At 38.9% G+C, this 23620-nt stretch overlaps 1 protein-coding gene across 1 annotated transcript in view; it reads left to right on the top strand.

Moving 5' to 3' along the window:
- The window catches only part of LOC118337049 (sodium bicarbonate transporter-like protein 11), a 92701-nt gene that overhangs the window by 46250 nt on the left and 22831 nt on the right, over positions 1 to 23620 (top strand). The window contains exons 3-5 of the mRNA XM_035673865.1: positions 2704 to 2820; positions 11618 to 11661; positions 16334 to 16562. Coding sequence (XP_035529758.1) covers positions 2704 to 2820; positions 11618 to 11661; positions 16334 to 16562 — 390 coding nt within the window. The remainder of the gene's footprint in view (positions 1 to 2703; positions 2821 to 11617; positions 11662 to 16333; positions 16563 to 23620) is intronic.

The raw sequence follows: 23620 nt of genomic DNA, 5'->3' as shown, positions 1-23620 counted from the left end.
ACTGACACTAGTTGACTTGTTGAGTATTGTGTTGAGACATTTCGATCAGTGGTAAGGAAAAGTAATTAAATGATTTAACAATTTCTCTGCTTCCAGATGTTCAAATGCGAGGATTTGCTGTAACTAAATCTTATTTTCATCATTGATTGTTTAGTCAAAATTCCCATTATAATTTCCTGAAGTTGATTTGTCTGCCCAAAACCTAAAAATATTCTGTTTACTATCAAACAATATAACAAAAAAGAGCCAATCCTCAATATTGAGAAATTGCTAAGAAATGTTTGGCGTTTGCTAAAAATATTAATAAACTAGTTTTTTTTTTAAATACACTAATTGATTAATGTGCAGTTTAATGCTTTCAGCTTTATTTGGACTGCTGGTTGGACAAGACAAGATTTTTGAAGACGTCCTTTTGGTCTTTGTAATTTTTATAAATCAGAACAATAATTGACAGTTTATTCTGTGGTTTGCTGAAGCCTTAGATAACATAACGATGACAGCAGTTGTGTATCTTCTTCGAGTAATTCTCGGAACACAAAGCATAAAAGTTTAAAACATCTTTAATGATGCAAACATGCTCTAGTGTGGCTGTTTGTAACACTGTAGTGTTTCTGCCTGTCACAGCTCCAAACTCATCTCAAAGGCTTCTGCAGAACACTGCGCACCGTTTGAAGGAAACACATCAATCATTCAGTGTTCTCATATCAAACATCCCTCGTTGCTTCTACATGTTGCATGTTTATATTGACTGGTCACAGTTACTGAAGAGGAGCTTGGCTTCACGTGCAGCTCGTCTGGATTCAAATGCTGCAGAATTGATTCAATTTATTATTGGAATGACAATTTGAAAAGAATCCAGATTGTGATTTTTAACACAATCAGCCCTAATTCTGAATGGTGGATTGCATATTTGGAGTTTAATATAACAAATAAATAGATAAACATAGCTAAGTAATAAACATTTAAGAACTTTCTTCTAAAATTGATACCATCCTTGGAGTAAAGCTGTCGGTTCGTTCCTCCTGCTCTGCAGCCGCTGTTCTCTCCCAAGGTGATTTGAAAGTCAGAGCCCAGCCGGTGAGTCTGAGGCACAGAGGGATGCAGGCAAGGCGACGACACAGCGAGGTTCAAATAATGTCAAGTGCTGAGGGATGATCCTGATGCAAGACAAACTGAATGAACTGAAATTGGGGCCCCCTCACAGATAAGGTCAGCAAATAAAGAGCACGAGTCTGAGATATTGTTCTCGTCGCATCAAGCCGATCGCTGGATGATATTTGGGAGCCCACTAGTTACTGTAGGATTGGATTTAAGGGGCTGCTGTGTCAGAAAGAGAGAATGGGATGAGTCATACAAACAGGCTCCAGGCTGCGTCCTGTGATGCTTTCTACCATACAAAATCCTCTCCAATACACGCCAACAAAACTGCTAAAAACCTGTCTACCTGCTGATTCATGAAATAATAACCTTCATGTCAAAACAACAAGAAAACTGACATTTTCATTTTTGTAATATATGTATGTGTATATATATGTGTGTGTGTGTATGTACTGTCATCCATTATACCTTGCCCAGATGTAAATAAAGATGCATAGAATTGTACAATATACAGTACTAATAAAAATGCCTCAGTATGACAAAAGATAGCTGCAGTGTATAATAAATAATGAAACAAACATCTGAAGGTCAGGAATAACAGAAGACTTGTTGAGCATCTCTTCTCTTTTTATAAGAAATGTTGTTTTCTGTCACCTTCAAAACACAGTGAGTTACATCTTTGGTTATTGTTTGACTAACGCCTACATTTCTAGACAGTGTTAACCCTAAGCTAACCCTTCAGCTTTTTTACCAGCATATTTGATTTACATTATGTCTCTAAACATATAATAAAATATATTGAGCTGAAACAATTAAATAATTGAAATTCAGCTCGCATATGTGATGATTTCTTGTTTCCTAGTTTTTCATAGTTTTATGTGATAGTAAACTGAATATCTTCGGCTTTTAAAATGGTGATATTTTAAGATGTAACCGTAGTCTCTTATAACTTGATGCACGTGATGATCGATTAATGGAGTAAAATGATATGTCAATAAATAGATAATGAAAATAATTAACAAACCGTACAACCTTTTTTACTTACCTCAATAGACTCCAACCAAACCAAACAGAATAATGTAAAAAGGAAAGCTGCAGTGAAATCTGAGTGCATATTTGACAAGTAAGCCTCCTCGTGACATCCTTCAGGTGACACTAAAACAATATTTGCATATAATTCTGAGGATTTTTATTTTTGAGCACCATATGTTTATTACGGTGTCAGGATGGTTCAGATAAGCTGTCACAGAAAGGCATAATTTCTTGTAATAATATCTTGTTGCTGTCTAAACTTTTTGCTAAGCACTATTCTGACAGGATTTGACTTTAGGGGGTCTTGTAGTGGGAGTTTTTACTCACATTTTGTGTTTATTTAACAATGCAATTAAAATACGATTTATAAAAGAAACTCTCCCACTAACACTTCTTTTGGAAAAAGAATGATTCATTTTATTCTGCTGTACTGTTGAAGATGAATTGTAGGCTCCTGTTGAATTCCTGTACTTGCCAGCTACTTTGGCTGAAGATGATAATAAAAGTGAGTTTGCTGCACTGCCTGGTAGCTGGTGAGGTCCAGGAGGTGACCCTGTGCTGTTGTGTCCCCAGAGCAGCGGGAGGTGGAGCAGGAGGAGGGCAGCGAGGGCCGAGAGGAGGGACAGGACTCGCCGATTGCCTGCGGAGATGACATCCACCTCTATGACAACCAGATCAGCCCTGGGCCAGGTCAGTACACAGAGGGAAAGACAGAGTTAAGAGTGAGAGAGAGGCAGATAGAGAGTGAGAGGGCAGTGGGGGTTAGAGTGTGCTGTGGGGATAAGGAGGAAGGATAAAGAGACGGAGGAAAAAAGAGTTGGGGGGAGACAGGAGGTGAAATAATTGTGATAAAGTAGTGATAAAATAAAGGCAAAAGATGGAAAATGATCGATGATTTTTTAAAATGTATCTCATTGTTTTTTTTATATAAAGCACCTGAAAACTTTAGTGATCCAATAAGTAGGAATCAATGTTAAGGGCTAATTTAACAATAGATCTAGAGAGAAGTTGGTGAGTCAGTAAGTGACTGTATACGTACAGTCAGCTTTTGGGGGGCTTGTATATTTAAAATGGTGTTACGTTGCTCTTTAAAGCAGGTATAATCAATATTTTTATATTCACAACAGGTCAAAGGTCTACTTGTATGTGAAACGCGTCACTCCTGGGGATTTTCAGCTCATTATTGTGGTTCTGCGGACCGTAACTTTACTTTGTGTCTGTGTCACCACTTTCATCACTGTCATTTCCAGCTACAGCAGCTGTTTTTGATAAAAAGCTCTGATAAAATCCCCACTGTGTGCTACCTGTCCATCAACACACAGCAGACGGACAAAGTTAGCAACTAGCTGGTGAACATAATGCAGCATTTAGCAAATAAAAGGCCAGATATTTATCTAAGTCCAGGCAAGCCTCTGTTCAATGCAAGTTTGTTTAAACTGGAGTTTGCTGGGTTTTTAACATCAAGCTCTCTTTCGGTGATTTTTTTTTAGTTGTAATCTCTGCTGTCTAAAAACTTTACAGCGTTCACTTCTCTCTGTCCTGCTGTCATTACAGCATGCAATAACTGAACTAACTCAGTCCTTAACTTGTCGATGGGCTGGCCTTTGATGACAGATGACAGATGAACTGTGACATTTCACCTGAAATGGTATTCATCGAATAAACAGCGATATTACATATACAATAATATTAGGGTTTGGATTTTTTAAACTATCATCCTTATCTAATCTAATATAAACTGAGCCACATGATTTACTATTGAATAAGGTTCTGTTTCAAGGCTGAATTTCTAGTTTGCAGCTTCAGTACAAATGTCAGTGGTATTTTGAATGAGGTTTTCTTACTTCTGGAACAGTACCAGGAAGTTCCAGTTACACCTTACCCCTGTGAAATGGCCAGTATCATGCTGTGCATAAAGAGACATCTCACTGCAATCTCTGACTTTTTAAGTGGGAATGTGTGTCACGATCAGCTTGCCCAGATATGAAAAAGGTAAAAAATTGCTGGCTCTCTGAATATTCCTCTTCCAGTCAATAATCTCCTCTGCTGTTCAACTGTGTGATCAATAGCACTATTTTTCCCTTGCACTTCATCCTTCTTGGAGATGTTTTAAATCATAACATGAGGCCCATTCTTCATAGGCGGTGCGTGCCAGCAGTCATGGCAGATCTCCGAGGCATCATTCAAGAAGAAAGCAAAAGAAAAATGCCCAGAAAATCCTCAAACAACTTTAAACTAATTTCTGTGGGGGCCTGGTGGGGGAGTCCATCCCGAGCCTGATGGCAGGTGTTGACTTGACAGACAGCTCCTCAGCTGCAGGTGCAGATGATTTTGACCCCATCACCAGAAACCCCACAAGTCAACAGGTTACCGTTGCCACGGCAACAGTCACAGGTGCACCACGGGGAGAGAAAGGAAAGAGAGAGAGATGTGACAGGTGACCATGTCACTTGGGCTGATTCTCCATACATAGTAACACTTAAGGCATCTGACAAGAGAACTGGAGTGGTGCAAGCTGGGAACAAGTTAGAGAAAGAAAACAACGGAGAAAACTCCCTCTGTCTAGTTGGACAGGTGAATGTCAGGTCTAAAATAAGGGTGTAAAATACTCGAGTGGCATAGTGTAAACTGTCATAGCAGAACAGATTATACAGTCAATGCCCATTACCATAAATGGTGATTTCTGTAACTCTGATGATGGCATTCCTGCCCCATTTATGAAAACAGTATTTGGACCACTTCTCTGTTCTGTTGCAGTTTTTAGTGTGACAAGACCAAAAATATGGGCACTTACAATACTGTAAATAAATCAGTGGTCACATCAGCATCTTTATTTGTAAGTCAGGTTTATGTTTCTTCATTGAGGGTTTTCAGAGCTTCTGAGGTTTACAAATTCTTTTGGTCTTCTTTTTCTCCAATCCAGTGAATTGAGTACCTGAAAAAACAAAAAAACTTTATCATCATGTCGTCAATGTCATCAGAACAAAGCACAAAAATATCTTCAAAAAGATGAGACAGAAACTGAATAGTAACTTCAGTGATCTCACTATAATACAAGTACAGCAATACAATATACTGTGTTTTTTTGTTTGTTTGGGGATTTTTTGTTTTTTAAGTGCAGTTAAAACATTCAATATGACAAAATCCTGAAGAAACTTCATCACATTGATGCAAAAAAAAAAGAAATATTTAGGGATACCACACTAACGGTATGTCAAAATCTCTGATGGTAGATAAATTATATCATCTCATGCTATATAACCGGCATATCGCTCATCCCAATCACAAGCCACTGGTTCACACCCCTCGCTTTAGTTTGAGCTGATCCCCTAAACCTGGCAGTGTTTTTACTACACTCTTCTCCCTCTATACAGCTGTAATATGTTGAATCCTCACTGCTGTCATCAGGCAAAATTCTCACCCGCAGGTGCAGAATGTTTGTCATGCCCAGCAGTGTCTGTTCCCAGATTTTCAGTGCATTATTCATTGACAGCACAGCTGAATGTTGATTAGTGTGTTTTGTTTTTATCTCCCCCCCCCCCAAAGTCTAGTTGTCACATACATTTGATCTCAGTGTCATTAGCTGTTTGCGTGCCTGTTCCTGCTTTTAATTTATGTCACTAATTATTAGGTTATATTATTATTCCACATCAGCAGGCCACTGTGGAATATGTCCACCATATCAAATCAATGTCAAGACTCTGAACAGGACTTTTAATCACATCCTGTCTGGCTACATAAGCAGTGGTTTGGAAAAGCAAATAGCGGTGTGATTACATCAGACCCAGAGACAGCAGCTCCTACCTCAATCTAATTTGAAAAACATCTGTCTGTTAAAATTAATTAATTTCTCTCCCTATATTTAACAGATAAAATGTGGCCATGCTTTGGATGCTTTTATAATTCTGGTCTATAATACTGTCCCGGGTTTCTGGGACAGTGTTCAATCCTGACCTTTACAATATTGTGCCTGTTGGATATTTAACTGCACCATACTAAAGATACATTTTATAATGGCTTCTAACATTTGAGTTATTTAAAGAGCAATTTTTAATTTAATATCTTGAATATGAGCTTTGCCTCCTAAGTGCTGCAGTATTTTTCTTTTTACCACAGTCTCATCATCTTTCAAAGGGGGGGAAAAATCATCTTTGAAACACTGAATTGTTCTTCCTCGTCTGCTCATCTGTCTCTCTTCATACAGATAGAACAAAATACTTATGTTTTCTATGAAGTACATGTTTTTACATTTTTTAATCATTAAAAACTTAAGCTTTGAATTTTCCAATTCTACAAATTGTGTATGCCTACAAAAAACAAAAAACGAACTCCAACTTAGAAATAAGAGGAGTGGAGGCACATTTTAATAATAAAGTGAGTTATAGTTATGAATTTATCTCTTAGAAACAACAACAAAACACAGAGGATGAGACTACGTTTGTCATCAATGTCAAGACAAAATTGTGACAAACAGAATGTGAATTGCAATATCAGTAGTAAATTATCCATTCACAGTAAAACACTTTAAAAGAACTATTTGCAATGTACCATGCATTTCCATGTTCATTTTGTTTTTCTGTTTTTTTTAGTGCAACATAAATGTTCAGTAAGACAAAAAAGCTCTCTGAAAGTGCTGAATGTCAAGTTTTGGTAGCACAACCTTTTAGAAAAAGATTGTCTCTAGACTAAAACAATTTATTTTACTGACTTTCAACAATAATTCAAGAGGAAATCCATTGTGAACAGGAAGATATACAACAAGGTCCATAAATAAAGCAATGTAGCCACAGTTTACTGTATTTGCTTTTTGATTAAGGGTCCTCACACCCTACTGCTCTGCTGTTACTGTAGTAACACGCTCTACATCCTGTAAAATGGTAGACCGAGTTATCAAAATGCATCCAAGAAAAGCCGTTTATGTACAGTAGATGAGGCAAGTACATATTCATTGGTTTATTCAGCAATATTTCAGCTGGTTTTCATTGAACCTGTTGGGGATGAAGTGTGATGCATCAAGAGTAAAGAAGTCACCTCATGTAACATTACAATATTAAAACATTTAGAGGGTTGTGGATCTTTTTTAGCCATGCTAGCAGCTTGGCTCTGGGATGGCAATGATGGTCTGTTGTTTGCTTATTCCACCACTTCTGTATAGGCAGAAATAGCTCAACTATTGAATGGATTGGCATGAAATTATGCACAGACATTCATGGTCCCCAAAGGGTGAATGCTAGTGCTAGTGTTTTTTAGCTATGTCATTGTACACAGAGCAATGCAGGAGCCAGGAGGATGACTATCGGTGAAGTCAGCTAAACCGTTTTTGTACCAGATGGTGGTACAACCTTCTCTACAGCCGGCCACTGTGATTGACTCATCGTCTGACAGTGCTCTCAGCAGCCCGGCAGGAGAGATGCTCCTGTGGTGTGCAAAGATTTTATAACTGAACTATAAGCAGACAGACTCTTTCACTTTCTCTATGTGGAAATCTGATGTTTTCACATCATAGATGATAAAGAAAGGCATTAGTATGTGTCTCTTAAAGATATGACATTTGGTGGGGATATCCATGGTGCTTAACAATTTAATTATATAGCACCACCAGCAGGTCAAAGTTTTTACTTGAAATTTCTCAACGTCTAATAGATGGATTAGCATAAAATCTTAATGGTTCCCAGATGATGTATCCTCATGATTTTGGTGTTCTTCTAGCACCACCACAAGGTTTTACATTTGTAGTTTTAAGTGAATTATCTGTGAAAATATTGGATGAATTGACAGGAAACTGATCCTTTAACTTTTCATCAATCACCATCATCAGGTCAAAAAACATTTCTTCCAATTTCTGTTTAGTGCTAGTTATCATGCTAACATGCCAAACTAAGATGGTGAACATGGCTTGTACTAAATATTAGCAGAAATATAGCAGCAGCTCAAATATGTTGTCTAATTGTTCTATTGTCATTGGTTATTGATAGATGCAGAAAGCTCACCATTCTCGTAGAGTCAGTAGGACATTCTGCTCAGTATTGGTGTGTAAGTGGCATCGGGCGAAGATCAAATGAAGTGATTGATGGCCGTTATTCAAGTGAGTGTTGAAGATTAGAAATTGAAGAGCTTACTGAAAATATTGTCAGCTGGTAATACAAGGATGTTGTTTGTTGTTGGTCTGTGTTTTTTATTGTTTTGACATGATCCTATATATTCCTCTCTTCAGAGAACTTTGACCGAAAGCTGTCAAATGCTCTCCATAAAAAGAATTGATTTCATGATTATATTTCTGCCAGCACTGGGCTCAGTTCCATTTCAGTTCAATCAATTTGGCTGAATATTGAAGTGGAAAAGTAATGAGGAAGGGCAAGCATCTCTCACACTGGAAAATGGAGGATTTGGGGTTTGACCAAGGTCATTACTTGACCTTGATAACCCTATGTGGGGGTTGTTTCATAAACATATAGTACTGTATATTGAGTTAGAGAACTTAAAGAAAATATAAATATTCTCTTTTTTAAAAACATTTATTTCATCATTTACTAGTCAAGGATTTCAGAATTTAAAGTTAAAGCCTTTAGCGCCTCCAGAGAACTTCAGCATGGTGTTGTTTTGGCTGACATACCTCTTCAATGTCGCATGGAGGTCAGGGACCACGCTGCAGAATGGCAGACTGGAGAGGTGGTTCCCATTTATGAAAAGGGGGACCGGAGGGTGTGCTCCAGTTATTGGGGTATCACACTGCTCGGTCTCCCTGGGAACGCTTATGCCAGGGCACTGGAAAGGTTTCCAGCCAATTGTTGAACCTGAGGTCCAGGAGGAGCAATGCAGATTCTGTCCTAGAAAAGTGGACCAGCCCTTACACTTGCAGGGGACTCAGCCTTGGTACATGGAGCGTCTCCTCTACCAAGTGAGCTTTCATGGTGCCCCAAGAAAAAAATAATAGAAATGTAAGTAAGAAAGTATTTCGTATCGTGGACAGTATCCGAAAATCGACTTAATCGGTACTGTTCCTGAGACCAATGTGATCGGCGTATCCCTACAGTCTTATACTGACTGTTCCAAATGAAGTAACATGGGCAAATCAAATGTGAAAGGCAGAGTTTGAGAGACGGAAGGTAAATGTAAGTGAAAAAATATGAACAGGTGGTATTGTAATACTAATTAAATTGAATTTTTTTTTCTATACTACCAAATCATTATTTTTTGAATTTCAAACACATATTAGAAGTGCATGTATTGTTTCAATCACACTGCCCAGCCCCGGTCCAAGGACATTTGAGCCTGTTCTGATACAAGATCTCTCCTATCACACAGTAATATAGCCATTCTCAGTCACCACCCTGCAACCCTTAATGACTAAAATAATACAACACTCCACTCTGAAATTACATAACACTTGTGGCTGACTGAATATAATCAACAGTTCTAGTGCCAAATTGATCAAATAAGAAACCAAGTAGGGAAACAAGCCTGTGTCACATTTTAACACTTCCTCTCCCTAATCCATAAACCCTGAAATTCTCCTGGATTACTTTAAGCCACACAGTATATTGAGACATACAGAGGCCATTAGAAGGAGGTGATCATTGGGGAAGAGGTAATCTTATATGAATATATGAATATCTCCTTAAGGCTGCAGCCTGACAGCAATTAGAGGCACAGCTCCCTCTCCCCTCTGGGAGCGGATAAGCCCAGCCGTGTGCTTTTTGATTCTGAGGCTTTGATGAACCAAATCCACTGCACACGACACGTGCCCCCTGCCATAGTCTCATCATAGAGGTAGGGGCTGGGGCGTTCTTTTTTTCTCCACTGCCTGCAGGGTTTTGTGATGACAAGGTGTTTGGTGTGGCGATCAAAGCCCACCTTCCTTTCCTGCAGACTCACACTCGAACATGTTCACTTGTGGCTGGATTATTGATATTATGATATCCTGGCGCTTTCCTGAGGCTTATTGGCTTGTTAAAGGGGGGTTTCTTGCTTTTCCATTGCTGGAGGGAGGAGTTAAGCACTGATTGATTTCCAGACGGAGCCGACATAGTGCAGTGCATGGAACAGAGGAGGAAAGCCCATGGTAACATAATAACGTCCTCCCCACAGTAAACGGTGATAACTGTGTTATGTAACGCAGTGGCGGACTGTTTTATGAGAGTCAGCAGGGTACTGACAGTCTGCTAGTTAAGGGACTGAAGTGTGTTGAGAAACCTCATTCCCTCGGTTTGTTCCCGTATTGTTTTCTAACATAAAAGGTTTTTCCTCCTTTTCTTTTTTTTTCAACACTGGGAAAATCCAGACCTTTGTACTTTATCTGAGCACTCGCCTCAGCTCCACAGACGTGTGTATTAAAGCCTTATCAGCAGAGAACTTACAATCCCTGTTCAATGGGAGCATTTAGAGACTTTCCTCTTGACATTTTCATCACTATTAGAAAAAAAGGGTCTCAGGCTTCTTTTCTTTACTAGCTGAGTCGTTGTTACTTGTGATCTTGATATCAGAATTTAGTAACCAATGCTCTTTTGCTTTTAAATACAAATGCAGAACATTATAATTACCATGTCACTACACATTTGCATTAAAACATTAAGGAGTTTAATTTGTAATATTCTGATTAAAGCAAATGCTTGTGTATTTTTTAAAAACTGAAGCTATGGATGCCCTTGTGTCATCCTGTCCATGAACAGCAAAATTCCCACTTTAAGGCTGCTTGTCAAGGTCCAGTGTCTAACATTTAAGATGGTCTATTGGCAGAAATGGAAAATAGTATTCATAGGTATGTTTTCATTAGTGCTACCTTAAAGGATCGTGTTTTTGTTAACTTAAAGTGATTCACTATCTACAGAGGGAGTGGGTCTTCTTCTACAGAGTCCACCGATGTTTGACCACCATGTTTTTAGATCGGGCCATTTACATTTTCTTGGAGTTTCGCGGGCCAGCCGCGGTAAGGGAAGGGTGAAGCGAGGGGTAATCAATTCATTTCAATCTGCAACTTAACTGCTAGGTGGCACTAAATCGTACACATTGGAAGTCATCTGATCTCTCTCTCCCCTCATCCCCTGTCTCACCTTACTGTCAACTCTCTAATAAAGACATACAATGCCTAAAACAATTGTAGTTAATATTAATAATGATTGAAAATGTACAGGACATGACAGTCCTTTTAAGAAATGGTTACCATGCTGACAACCAGTCATTGTCTTCTGGTTTCCACAGGTGAATTACTTGCAAATTAATGTAAACCTCCTGCAAGCCTGATCAGATCTTCAGTTTTACATTCTGATCAATCTATGACAGATATACAAAAAATTAGGCCTAGCCATACAAGTAGATATAGCTGAGTCTGTTATCTTTTTCTGCTGAAAGCACATTAGAGAGACATTAATATGACACACAAGTGAAATCTTTCAGTGTAAAGCAGAATATATTCTTTGCAGCTATATAGTAAGTGATTATGTTTGATACACTTTGAATGTCTAATTGTACCTCTTGTTTTTTTCCTCAGATGCTGACGACTCTGGTTGTGTGTTACTTAACACATCAAGAAGGGTAAGCATAAATTCACTGAAGTAAATGTAATGCAATATTACATAAAATAGATGTTTGCTACTCAAGGAACTTAAGCACATTGCTGATAATGAATGTAGAAATCTATAAATACAATTCAGAGACATTTGGTGACCCACTGTACACCAAATGGGAGCTGCCTTCTTAATAAGTTCATTGTACAAAATGATAGAGAAATGATTGTTGATGGAAGTATAAGTCGAGTAGGAGCGGAGTGTGGGGGAGAATGAGGGACTAGAAATATTTTGTATGTCTTCCTTAGCCATATTCAGTAACTTATTCTAAGCTTCATTACATCCAGGGGCTTCCTAATCAAGATTTTTGCCTGAGTCATGAGTATCAAATCCTAGTCTACTACTTATATTTCGTTACATACTGTAATAGCCCACGGCTCCATAGCTCCATAGTGCAATGTCGAAGTAACTGAGGTTTATAAAACCAATCCAATTTATGTAAGATATGCTTGACAACTGAATAGCTCTGCTGTCAGTGTGAACATCTTCTGTGAAACTGCTGTCTGCTGCTGTTTATCTTTTCATGCCACTTTTCAGTTGGCTCACTCATTTAGTTCCATGTTAGGAGTTGGTTTTAGTGTTTTAGCAAAGGCACATTGATGATACCTATAGAACAGCTGGTGTATCCAGGCTGTGGTTAAGTTAATTCAATTCAGATCAATTAAAATATGCCTGAATCATGCTGCTATAAATCTTACAGAAAGGCTTGGGATATCCCAACGATGTGAATATTGTTTACTGATACAGTTTTACAGACACATTCTCATCTTTGATGGTACTGCCTGTTTGATGGTCCTGCAAATTTGATGGCTAGCCTGAGGTCATGTGTTTTTACCATTTTGTTGTCTTAATTGGCTTTCTGTATGAATGAACACTTCCACATTATGGGCAAAAGTCTTCATTCATGGACAGACCATTTTCATTCCAGACAAACACAATAGCATTTGATTTCATTGATTGTTCATCCAGAGAGGAGGTACTGCGACTCACAGAAATCCTTTGCACAGACATGTAAAGTGACGAAACAGTAAAATGAAGGTCAAATAAATCCCAAACAAGATAAAAACTCTCACTTAGAGGCAGTCTGAATTAACTGATGTGAATTCTTAGCTCCAATAGTATGACTTATTATTAAAACTTAGTTGCTCAGAGTTTTAGTCCTAGCATAGATACCAAATAGTGTCAGAGGAGGAACATACCAAATTAACATATCAGACACACAAGCCATACTTTAAATCAGTAAGTAAAGTGATTCAGAACTCAATAGATGTATTTTAAGTCTGCCTCTCAGTGACAGGGATTTAACACAGCTGTAATGCGTCCTCTGCCTCTGGACTTGGCCGGCACACCTGCTGCTACATTTTAGATCATCTGCATTTCAAGGCTTTCCAGGGTAAAACCAGACGAGAGAATTACAGTAATCAAGCCTGCTAGTGAGGAAGGTGTGCAGACGTCTTTTCAGAATCTGCCTGACAGAGAAAGGAATATACCACGAAATTCAGTTCGGAATCAAAAGACTTCTCAACGTCTAAGTTGATGCAGTGCTTCTTTCTCCAGGCATTTGCACCAATAATTACAACTTGTATCTTATATCACAGCTGCAATACATTCAGTGCAATCTGTGAGTCGATCCATACAGTGAACCAATTCATCATTAGGACTAATACTAATGTGTCATATGGAGCTGCAGCTGAGCATCATCTGCATACTGTAGCTTTGTAAATCAATCCCAAGGTCTGAGTATATTTCCCAGTGGGAGGATGTAAAGGCTGAGCAACACAAATGCAGAAGCATGAAAGCCAAGCTGAAATAGGATGTTGTAGTGTACAGTTAGAATATAAATCATTGGGACACCCTGGTGGCTCACCTAGTGGAGCGTGCACCCCATGTACTGAGGGTCTTTACCGCAGCGGCCCAGGTTGGATTCCAGCCCACAGCCCATTGCTGCATGTCATCCCCCCCTTCTTATTTCACTTGCACTGTCAAAAGGCAAAAAACATCCAAAAGATGACCGAAAAACTTAAAACGTCTATCGCTATTAAAGGTTATATATATATACCACATTCGCTTTCCACTACATGTTGCACTCGAGCTCCAAAATCTCAGACCAAAACTGTAGGCACTATGGCCAACCAAACTCCGTTGACAAACCAGTAATTTTAACACTTCAAACTGAATAGGGAAAAAAAGCTTTCAAAACCATCTCTGTTAGTCTTTTCTACAGTCTTTCCAACAATCACCAACACTAGTTTGGTCGGAATAAACCCTTAATTCACTAAATTAGATTAGAAAATAGCCAAAACGGGCAACTTTGGCTGCCATGTAACATTAGCTAATCCTTGGGTACAAATGTGCCAGCAAAGTACGTCCACTAAAAGTGCTTGTTTTTTTAACTGACAGGCTCAGATTGTTATTCTAATTGTCTGACAACGTTATGGAAATGATCCCTACAGAGATGAACCTTTTGTTTAATCAGAAACAGCCGTAAAATTACTAACGCTCATGACCAGACTCCATGGACAAAAATTATATTTTACCCCACATTTCGTCGTAACATCATTTAAAGTGCACAAAAAAAAAAAACAACAAAAAAAAAAACTGCCCATTTGTTAGTCTTTCCACTGTTCCACAAATCACCACTTCTGGTTTGGTCAAAATAAAAATCCATAATTCGCTGACGTAAAGGAGAAAACCCTCAATTTAAGTCGCTCTACTCAGCTGGAAACAAATGGACTCACATGCACTAACATGTGGCCACACCAGCTTTGTAAACAGAGCACAGAGAGGTTGGGAAAGCAACTCAGGCAAAGGGAGTCTGAAATCATTCTCTGTTCAGACTCCATTATATCTTCGCAAATTGTTGTTTGCTGCTATATTAATGTTTTAAATCTCATATATTTAACCTTTAAACAAAAACTCCTACTTTGATGCCAGCAAGGATTTTGCAGGTTAATAGCTTTAAAAGTAGGAGTAATAACAGATTTCTGTGTGCACAACAAGCCACCTCTTGCACTGGAGATAAATGGGTGTTTCTCTACCTCCACAGTTCAGGGAGTTTAAAGCAGCACCCAGAGGGCATCAGTTTAAACTGGTGACCAAGGCTGTCGAGACTTTCTCAGTACAAGCCTGTCAGAGATTTCAGTTTGCTATGCCTTGTTCCTGCCAACAGCTTGGCTGCTTCTTTTCACTAATCTCCCCATTCTGTATTACATTTCTATTTGTTTGGTCTCCTTCTGTTTTTTGGATTTTTTTTATCAATTTCACATGGTCACATCCTCCCTTCCCCGCCAAGAACTTTGTTGTGGATCTGTTTATTTGCAGTGATCTTTAAATAGAATTAGTTTTGATATGGTTGTGTTTCTGCGACAGCTGCATAGTTTTTACTTTCACAATGTCAAATTAATTAAATTTATTCCTAACCTTTTAATGACTTGACCCAAATTGAAAAAGAACCCCAGACCTAAGCCCTGATAGATTCGTGCAAACATAACAAAATCTAATTTATTTGTAGAGCCCTATACACAAATAACTCCAAAGACTTTAGACATGGACTTTTCGGCTCAGTCCTTGTTTTATTTTAAAAAGAACAGCAGGGAATCCACTTGTCTTCAGAATTTCTGTCAATCACACGATCAATAAAATCGAGGACCGGTGGGTGTCTGGGCTCTTAATCGAGCTGTGTTCACATCTCTGTCCATTTGTCAGTCTCTCAGGTGATTCTCAAACACCACTGGTCCAATTAATGTGACGAACTTTGGAGGGGTGAAGTCTCTGCACTATGTTCCGCTATTTTGAAAACGACATAATTTGGCTCAGAGGGGATGGTATGGAGGGATACTTTAACGTCAAAGCTTTAGGGCACTTTCCCACTTGTGGTGTAGACCCAATCTGTTAGTGGTTTACTTAATTTGGTAATATAAATGTTTTTGTTTGGTACCCATGTGGTACCCGTGGATCTTAAGATTTAGTTACACTCAACCTGCGTGAAGAAATCTAAAGCCTTCAGAACGCTCCAACTGGTTCAACACTTCATATGGGTCTCGTGTCATGCCAGTTGACTACATATTGTAGCTACATTAATGAAGAATGCACAGTAACTCTGCTCAGAATTGAAGACAGCTGAACAAAATTTCTGACCTAGAAATGCATCCAGTTGTCTGACAGACAGATCTTTGATTGATTTGATTGAACAATCTGGCAAAAATGTGTCCTCATTAAAATTAGTTATGGTCAACCAATTCAGGGTTGAAATAAGGTCCGTACAGTGTCTGCCTGGCTTTAACAAAATAAGATCTCTTTGACTTAATGCTAATTTAACTGCTGCTAAGAATTAGTTTGGCTAACACTGATCAATATACGAACTGAAGATGAGGTTCAGTTATCTTATATTATGTTATATTATGTTTTCCAAATGCAATATCACAGACATCACCGCCATGTAAATACCTCAGCCTGTTGGGGATAGTAGAATTTTTTATCTTAGAAATACATCTTAGACACTAATTGTCTTGATGAACCAAAAATACAAAGAAACAACTGCATAAAATGTATAGTATGCCTCGGGTCCAGTTTTGCAGAAACTAGGGTAGACATTGTGTTTTACAGAATTGCACTGATTAATTCATTTAACTTTTCCATAGTATGTGAAGTTGATGAACTTTGAGGAGGAAATTCGGGCACACCGGGACCTGGATGGCTTTCTGGCAAGGGCCAGTATCCTGCTGGATGAGACGGCTGCCTCCCTGGACGATGTTCTGAAGAGAATGTTGCACCATGTGGGCCAGGACAGCCATGTATCTGAGCCCGGCTGCAACTTCGAGGAGGTGATGAGCATGCTTTTCACAGATGCAGGAGCTCAAGAGGTCAACGGTAAGCAGAGAACCTGTTGACATGCATGTATAAACCAGCATGTGGCAAAATAGTCACAGACGCACAAAACACAATAAGACAGAGAACTTGTAATAACTGTGACTGCCCGCAATCAGACCAAGACCTCATAACATACAGTATGACACCTGACCTGAAAACATCTGATGTCTGCACATGTCTACATCTACCTGAAACATAGCTTCCTCTCAGGCTCAGGAGCAGAATTGTCAGATAGACTTGTGAATGGTTCAAGAAGCTTCTAAAACCCAAAGGAAAGTTTTTGATGTTTGAATTGAAGCTGTTCATTTGCGCTGCATTTTTTTTTAGGTGGATGCTCAATGGGCTGAATTGTGGCCATTTACATGTGCAGACATCAAACGTTTCCAAGGAAAACTGTCAAGTGGTTATCCTAAACATTAATGCACAAGCGTAAGATACACGTGTGTTTTTACTGACCACAGCCACAAAGACAACACAACTGATAATCAAAACTAACAAAATCCTGTGTGACTTCTGTTCATGGCTCAGTAGTAGTTTAATATTTGAGATGTTTTGGTTTATACTTTTCACCATTGCAACCTGGTACCATTTAAAGCAGGTTGCCACTCAATATTTCAGGGAAAAAACAAGTTTAATCTCAGAATGCAGAGTTAATTGATTTTAGAAGATTACCAAAAGCTAAAATAATATAAATTTTTACTGAAATAGTTTTGCTAGCACATATTAATCCTCCTATTTGGAACTGAATAGCTTGGGTTTATTGTACCTGAAAGTGCGTAAGATTATGCACACCTTACTTTCTTCTAATGCATAAATTCATTTCTGAAATGTACTCGTCAGTTTTGGTGCCCATTTGTCGGCTTACAGATCCCCGTCACATTAGTTCAGTCCCTTCAGCACAGGTCCTTTTGGCTGAGTAGCAATGCCTCTTGGTTAAGGCGAATCTCCTCAGCCCATTAGAGCAGGAGAAATCCGCCTTCTTACATAACAGTATGTAGCCATTGTTGAAGCCTCGCTCTCTGCTGCACGCTGTACCAAACACTGCATTCACAAAAGTAATTATATGGCGAATCAAACTATGTCACAAAGAATTGAAGAAATTTTTTATTTTTCTCAGTACATTAATTTTGCCTGGCTGTGAAGTGTTTACTGAAGCTTTAATGATGCCGTGCAAACAGAAAAAAACATGAGAGGGGTTTTCTTACCACTATAAGAGCATGTGGAGGTAATGGTAGTGTAAATGCTGCCTGTCATATACTCTGTCACCAGTGTTTTCCCGTCTGGCTGGGCTGGTGTCCGCAGTTGTTGATGGTTAGTCAGAGGTGGGTGGTGTGTGACGCTCACCCTGCACAGCCGCCTCTGACAGATCCGCGAGGTGATAATTGACTTCTGTCATCGATCACTCACTTAGCTTTTCAAATGGCTCTCTGAGACTCCCAAGCTGTGGTGGCTGCTGCTACTTGACTGTTTCTCTCTCAAAATACCCCACAAAGAAGCAAAGGAAGAGATATTTTTTTTTCTTTGTGGCTGCCATCTTAACAAAAAGGCTTCCTGCGCAGGTTGTGGCTGAACCTGAAAATTAATTCGAGGATTCAGGGCTTTCACTGAATTTTGCATTAAGCAACATAGAAAAATACAAATATTTTTTTATCAGTGATACTTTGTTGTAAAAAATAATCCACAGCTTTAGAGCTGTAGTTGGTTAACAAAACCATTATCTGCACACCGGAACAAAATACTGTTGCTTTAAAGATGCCTTTTTCACAAATTGATGCATATGCAAGTGTCTTAAATATTATATGAAAGCAGTCAGAAGTCAAGTGTGCATCTTTATCAAAGTTATTAACTAACTAAAGGTTCTGACAAACAATATATAGTCATGATTTTATGTTTTTCTCTAGTACAATATTATATATTGATAGTACTATTTTAAATCAGTTGAAACTTGAGTTATTACTCCGGGGAAATGCATTAGTTGCAGCAGACGGGGTAGGATAATGGTAGAGACGAGAATTGTGCGATAATTAATTGCACAGAGGATGATGTAACAATTCCACAATTATGCAACAAATAAAGATGACAAAGATTTCCACTTTGAAACATGCAAATGAGCAGCACAACTCCACTTTAGCTATTAAATTATATCTACGGATGGATGTAACATACATCAATATTTACAGAATTAGCAGAAAAGATATGAAGAAGTTAGTTTAGACATTCAAATATGTATTCACATCACAAAAAGGTATGTTTTTCAAGCAGTCTGTGGATTTCAGTTACCTATGACTCTTAATTTTTCATTTGGTGTTATTAATTATTTAATAAGAATATGCACCACTTCAAAAGGTGTATAGCTCCTTCTGAAATCATTTTCTTTGTTGTTTTGCAATGAATTCCCTTGACTCAGAGTAAGAATCCGCACGTTTGTTTGTAGGACCCCCAAATTAAAATCATGAAACATTCACGCAAAACACTCATGTCACTGCTGTGTGGAAAAAATATCTCCGGGGAGGAACAAAGGCTCTTCCTGGGGGAATACATTCATATTGTACGTAAGTATGTTATCAACGGGACATATCTCTTCAGGTATTAATTTCTGCCATATCTACGTTCACTCTGCCACAGTGGGGTGATACGGCTGGTGAGCGGACCAGCTCATTTGGAGTGTAATACTGTACAGCTGTGAGATAAAGAGAACAGGGCGAGATTATAACAGGCACAGAAAGAACAGAGAATTACAGAAATGAAAAAGATGAAAGCCCACATAGATAATTAGTCCTGCTCCCAACAGAGGAGTCGATTTTTAGAGGCCAACTTGTGCTGTGTTTTATTTTTTTATTTATTTATTTTTTCACTTTTGTCTTGGGATTTGGCGATGGAGCACAGTACACACATTGTGCCGTGGAACAACGAACAGCATCGCTGATGATGCAATGCATAGATAATAATATTACTTCAGCCGCTATTATAAACACTAAACCTGCCTCTATTGATTAAAAATACCACTCTATCCTTTAAGATACTCCAAGTATTTAAACCAATAAATGATTATAGGATGCTGAAGATGATGACAGTGTTTACAGTAGTGATGGGCGCCTGCCACAGACTGACTAATTGTCAATATTTTGAGTGATGATGTATTGTATAATTGCATTTTCCTCTCTTCCTCTGTGATGCTGTTTGCAGCTACAGTACTCTGTGCTATGTGCGCTGCTGATTGTGTGCCCTATTTGTGATGACTGTACCATAATTTCTCCCTAAATTGCTGTCACCTTTGATCGATCTCGCCAGCTCTCCACTTCGCCTCGATTTGCATAATCCTCCTGTGTTATATTTTTTTATTTGCCAGCTCAGATCAAACTGAAAAATACATACACATATTCATAATTTTAAAGCTACAAAGGTGACGCCGGGACTTCTTTCGGTGTTGTCTATCTTAAGGAAATATATAACTGCAAAAAACACCATTTCTACAGTCTGTCTGAATATGTTTAATAAATGTAAAAATACATGAACATCTGTTAAAGCAGGAGGATTATTACTTATCTGTATTTCTAAACAACACACTTTCAGCAGATACATGTTTATTTTCTGAGAACCTGTACTATAACTATTCTGGATATAATTAACTCTGTTCAACAGGAAAGCTGTTGTATATTTCTGAATCAACCGACTATGCCTTTCCGTTATAATAATATATCTTTTCCAGGCCAGCGGCATGACTTTTCACTGTGAAAATCTCTCTGTAACATTCTGCAGGAATGATCAGAATACTAAATTGGAACCATTAATTCAAGCTCTTTACCACATGAAAAATGGTTGCCATACATGTCATTTTTCTCATCTTGATCTCTTCATTGACGTCTTTGGGTTTCTTTGCACTTGGTGAACACATAACTGCTATCAGTGATAAAATCCAATTTTTGGTAATAGCCTGTAGACAGTAATCAAGATAAGATCTCTCTGCGCAACAAAGACCAGACATTGAGGGATTTTCTCTGGAAAATGATATTTAATATGCATGAGGTAAAGGAGGGCAGGAAATGAAGCTTCTGTTCAGCAGAGATATTTATGTGCGTGCCTCTTAACTAGAAAGTGTGTCTATATGTGTGTGTAGTTGCAAAGCGCCTTTTTTTTTTGGCGTATATTTATATAAAATCTAAAAAAAATGCTCACCTGTTGATCAGAAAAGGTGACTGAACTGACTCTCTGGTTTCTCCTTGGTTTTTTCTCCCACCTTCTCCCCATGCAGACAAGTCTCAAAGTTTCGTTTTCTTTGATGACGGTAAGCTGTGCTAATTGGATGAAAATGTCAGCATCAGCCCGCCATGAGGCAGCAATCAGTGGTTTGCTTCTGTACCAATCACCATCAGTATGCCGTTTGTGTTCCTCTCCACGCTCGGGACTGGGTCGATCCATTGAGTCATCAAATGATTACAGACACCAGCAATCCCTCCTGTGTCACAGATATCGATGCCTCTTCAGCTGCCCCTCAAATCAACGCCCTCTCCGTCCAGCGGACTCATTGTCCAATAATGCTATTAGTTCTTTTTGTAAAGCCCTGCTGGTTCGGTGTGAATGCTTTGAGCTCAAACGAACAAAATGAATAAATCCATTTGATTGAGATTGAAGGGATAAAATTAAAATAATTTAGGCGTTTTTGGCATTGGAGTTGTGCCCATGGTATTAACAATGGATCCTCCATGTTTTGGAGATTTTATATTTAAATTAATTTGTTTTCTAGTAGAAGATTAGAATTGACAACCTCTCTAGATAACAAGGTTTCACCATTGACCCAGTCCTAGTGGCCCTCTCATCACCATGTGACTTCATAGCATCTGTGTCCTGCATGGTGATTGGCTATGATGGACACCTAATATACAGTAAGTGTTTCATCTGCCACTGCTGTATGGAGCCCCCTGTGTTTTAATCACCTCCTTCAAAGTCTCCTCCACAACCCACACTTTGAAGGAAAACAATCATTTCCCTGTGTGCGTAATGTAAGGAGTCTCCTTGCTGAAAGGACTCGTGCCCTTTCACACGCTTACAGAGAAACCATGATTCTCTGTGTTTTTTGTACCTGCACATCTCTATAGATTTTCTGCTGCCGATTTTAGACTGGCATGTCAGCCAGAAGAAATATTAACATCACTGTTTTTTGACTGGTTTAGCATATTTATTGATTCGTCTCTCCCTTATTTGTGACAGACTGCATTATCCTCGTGTGATTTACAGAAATTGCATTCTGTTTTTCCCCCTCCAACCAAACCATGTGGATAATGCAGTTAAAGAATTCACCAAGAATCACGAAAGATCAAAGGGGGCAATCCAGCCATCCAGTCTTGCCTTCCTCATATTTTTTCATCACTTTCCATTGAAGTTTGTCACATTTGATATGCTGCGTGTGAGCATCTGTGGGTTTTTTTCTTCCTTTCTGTGTGTGGAAACACTAGTGTTTGCATACCAAAAGCTGACGAAACCGTGCAGAAATCTTCACATAACTGACAAGTATCAAAGGTGCATGTCTTAATTAGTCTCCCACTTGATCACATCAGCGACCTTACTCATACACTTCCTCTCCTCTAACATCCTAGTCAGGCTTGTTCACCTCAGCTGGTGTTGTAAGATACAGTGTATTTCAATGTCCTACACATGATCGTAACCATTTACAAAGGAGGTTGGGGTGATGTTGGCATGAGGATGAGGATATCAGCAAAGTAAAAGCACAGTCACACCAGATTGAGCTCTCCGTGAATTTCTGTGAGCAAGGAGTTCAGTCTCAGAGTGAGTTTGGGCAGAATTTGACACTGTGACAATGTGGTCCAGTATGCAACTTACACAAGTGTGATATGGATACTGAGAACTTCCAGTGCACATAGTAATGGAGACATCTTGTGTTCACTAGTCAAAGACACACTATTTGCATATCCATCACTGTAGTTACGCACGTCAAATGGAAGATTCTGTGAAGTCAAACAGTAGTCCGGAGCCCCCTAATGTAGACACGCATTAGTCTCAAGGTCACGTATAAGAAGTACACGATCAAGTCTCTCAGAGGTTATACATTGTCTATTTGAATTTGTTATCATTTATTGAGAAAATATGTAGAGAAGACAACTGTATGTAACAGAGTTGTGCATGTAGTAAAGGCTTCAAAATACATCATTACAATAAAAAGGTTTTCCTAGAATGAATCACAACTTGTAAAAGCTTCTCTCTTTGAGTAATAATGATATTCAACCCTGAACATTGACAATGTTCCCGCTTTGTTCATACTGTTGAACTACTCTCAAAACTGAAATAATCTCTCTCACTTCAAAACCATTCAAGTGGTTGTAATATGAAGGCTTACGGCTAGCAGTTAGCCGCTATCTACTTCCGGATGGTCTAACATTGGCCACCTAGTCTGTTGGTATGGAAGACCACACCATCTACCTTTCTCTTTCTCTGTCTTTCTTGTCTTCACTTTGCTCTCCTGTAACCTGTCTCCTTCTTTTTCATCCTCTTTCCCTCCTCTCTTTATCTTTTAATCTTTCTTTTGTTCTGTTTGCATCTCTCCCTCTTTCCATCTCTCCCCTCTTCTCCTCCCTGACGTCAATGAGAAATTGGATGGTTTTTGATTATTACATGGCTGTCAGGCTTACTGCTATTAATTGAATTGAATCTCAGACCACTTCCTTCACTTCTCTGTCCCTTCCCCCCTCTCTCTCCCTTCCCCCTCTCTCTTCTTTTCATCTCGTCTCACTCTCATTTTCCTTGTTTGTCACGTTCTTTGTTTTTTTGTGTGATTTTTTTTTTTCTTTTCATTCCCATGGTCCTTCTTTGCCCCTGTTTCTCTTGCTTGTATTTTCCCCTCTCTCCGTTTCATTCTCTTGCTCTCTCTGCGTGTCTCCTCCTCCTTGCTCTCTCTTCCTGTCTCTTTCTTTCTTTTTTTCTCCCCCCGTGTCTCCCCCGTCTCCTTTTTCTCCCATCTCTCTCACTCCCTTCTACCTCATATCCACACTCATTCTCTACAGGCTTTTTTTCATGTACATGCTCTCGCTCTCTCGCTCTCTCGC

Source organism: Morone saxatilis, unplaced genomic scaffold (assembly GCF_004916995.1).
Source record: "Morone saxatilis isolate NCDOM2014 unplaced genomic scaffold, NCSU_SB_2.0 Contig3, whole genome shotgun sequence".
NCBI lineage: Eukaryota > Metazoa > Chordata > Actinopteri > Moronidae > Morone > Morone saxatilis.
Note: the sequence above shows the minus strand (reverse complement) of the source record. Positions and strands in the feature narration are given on the sequence as shown.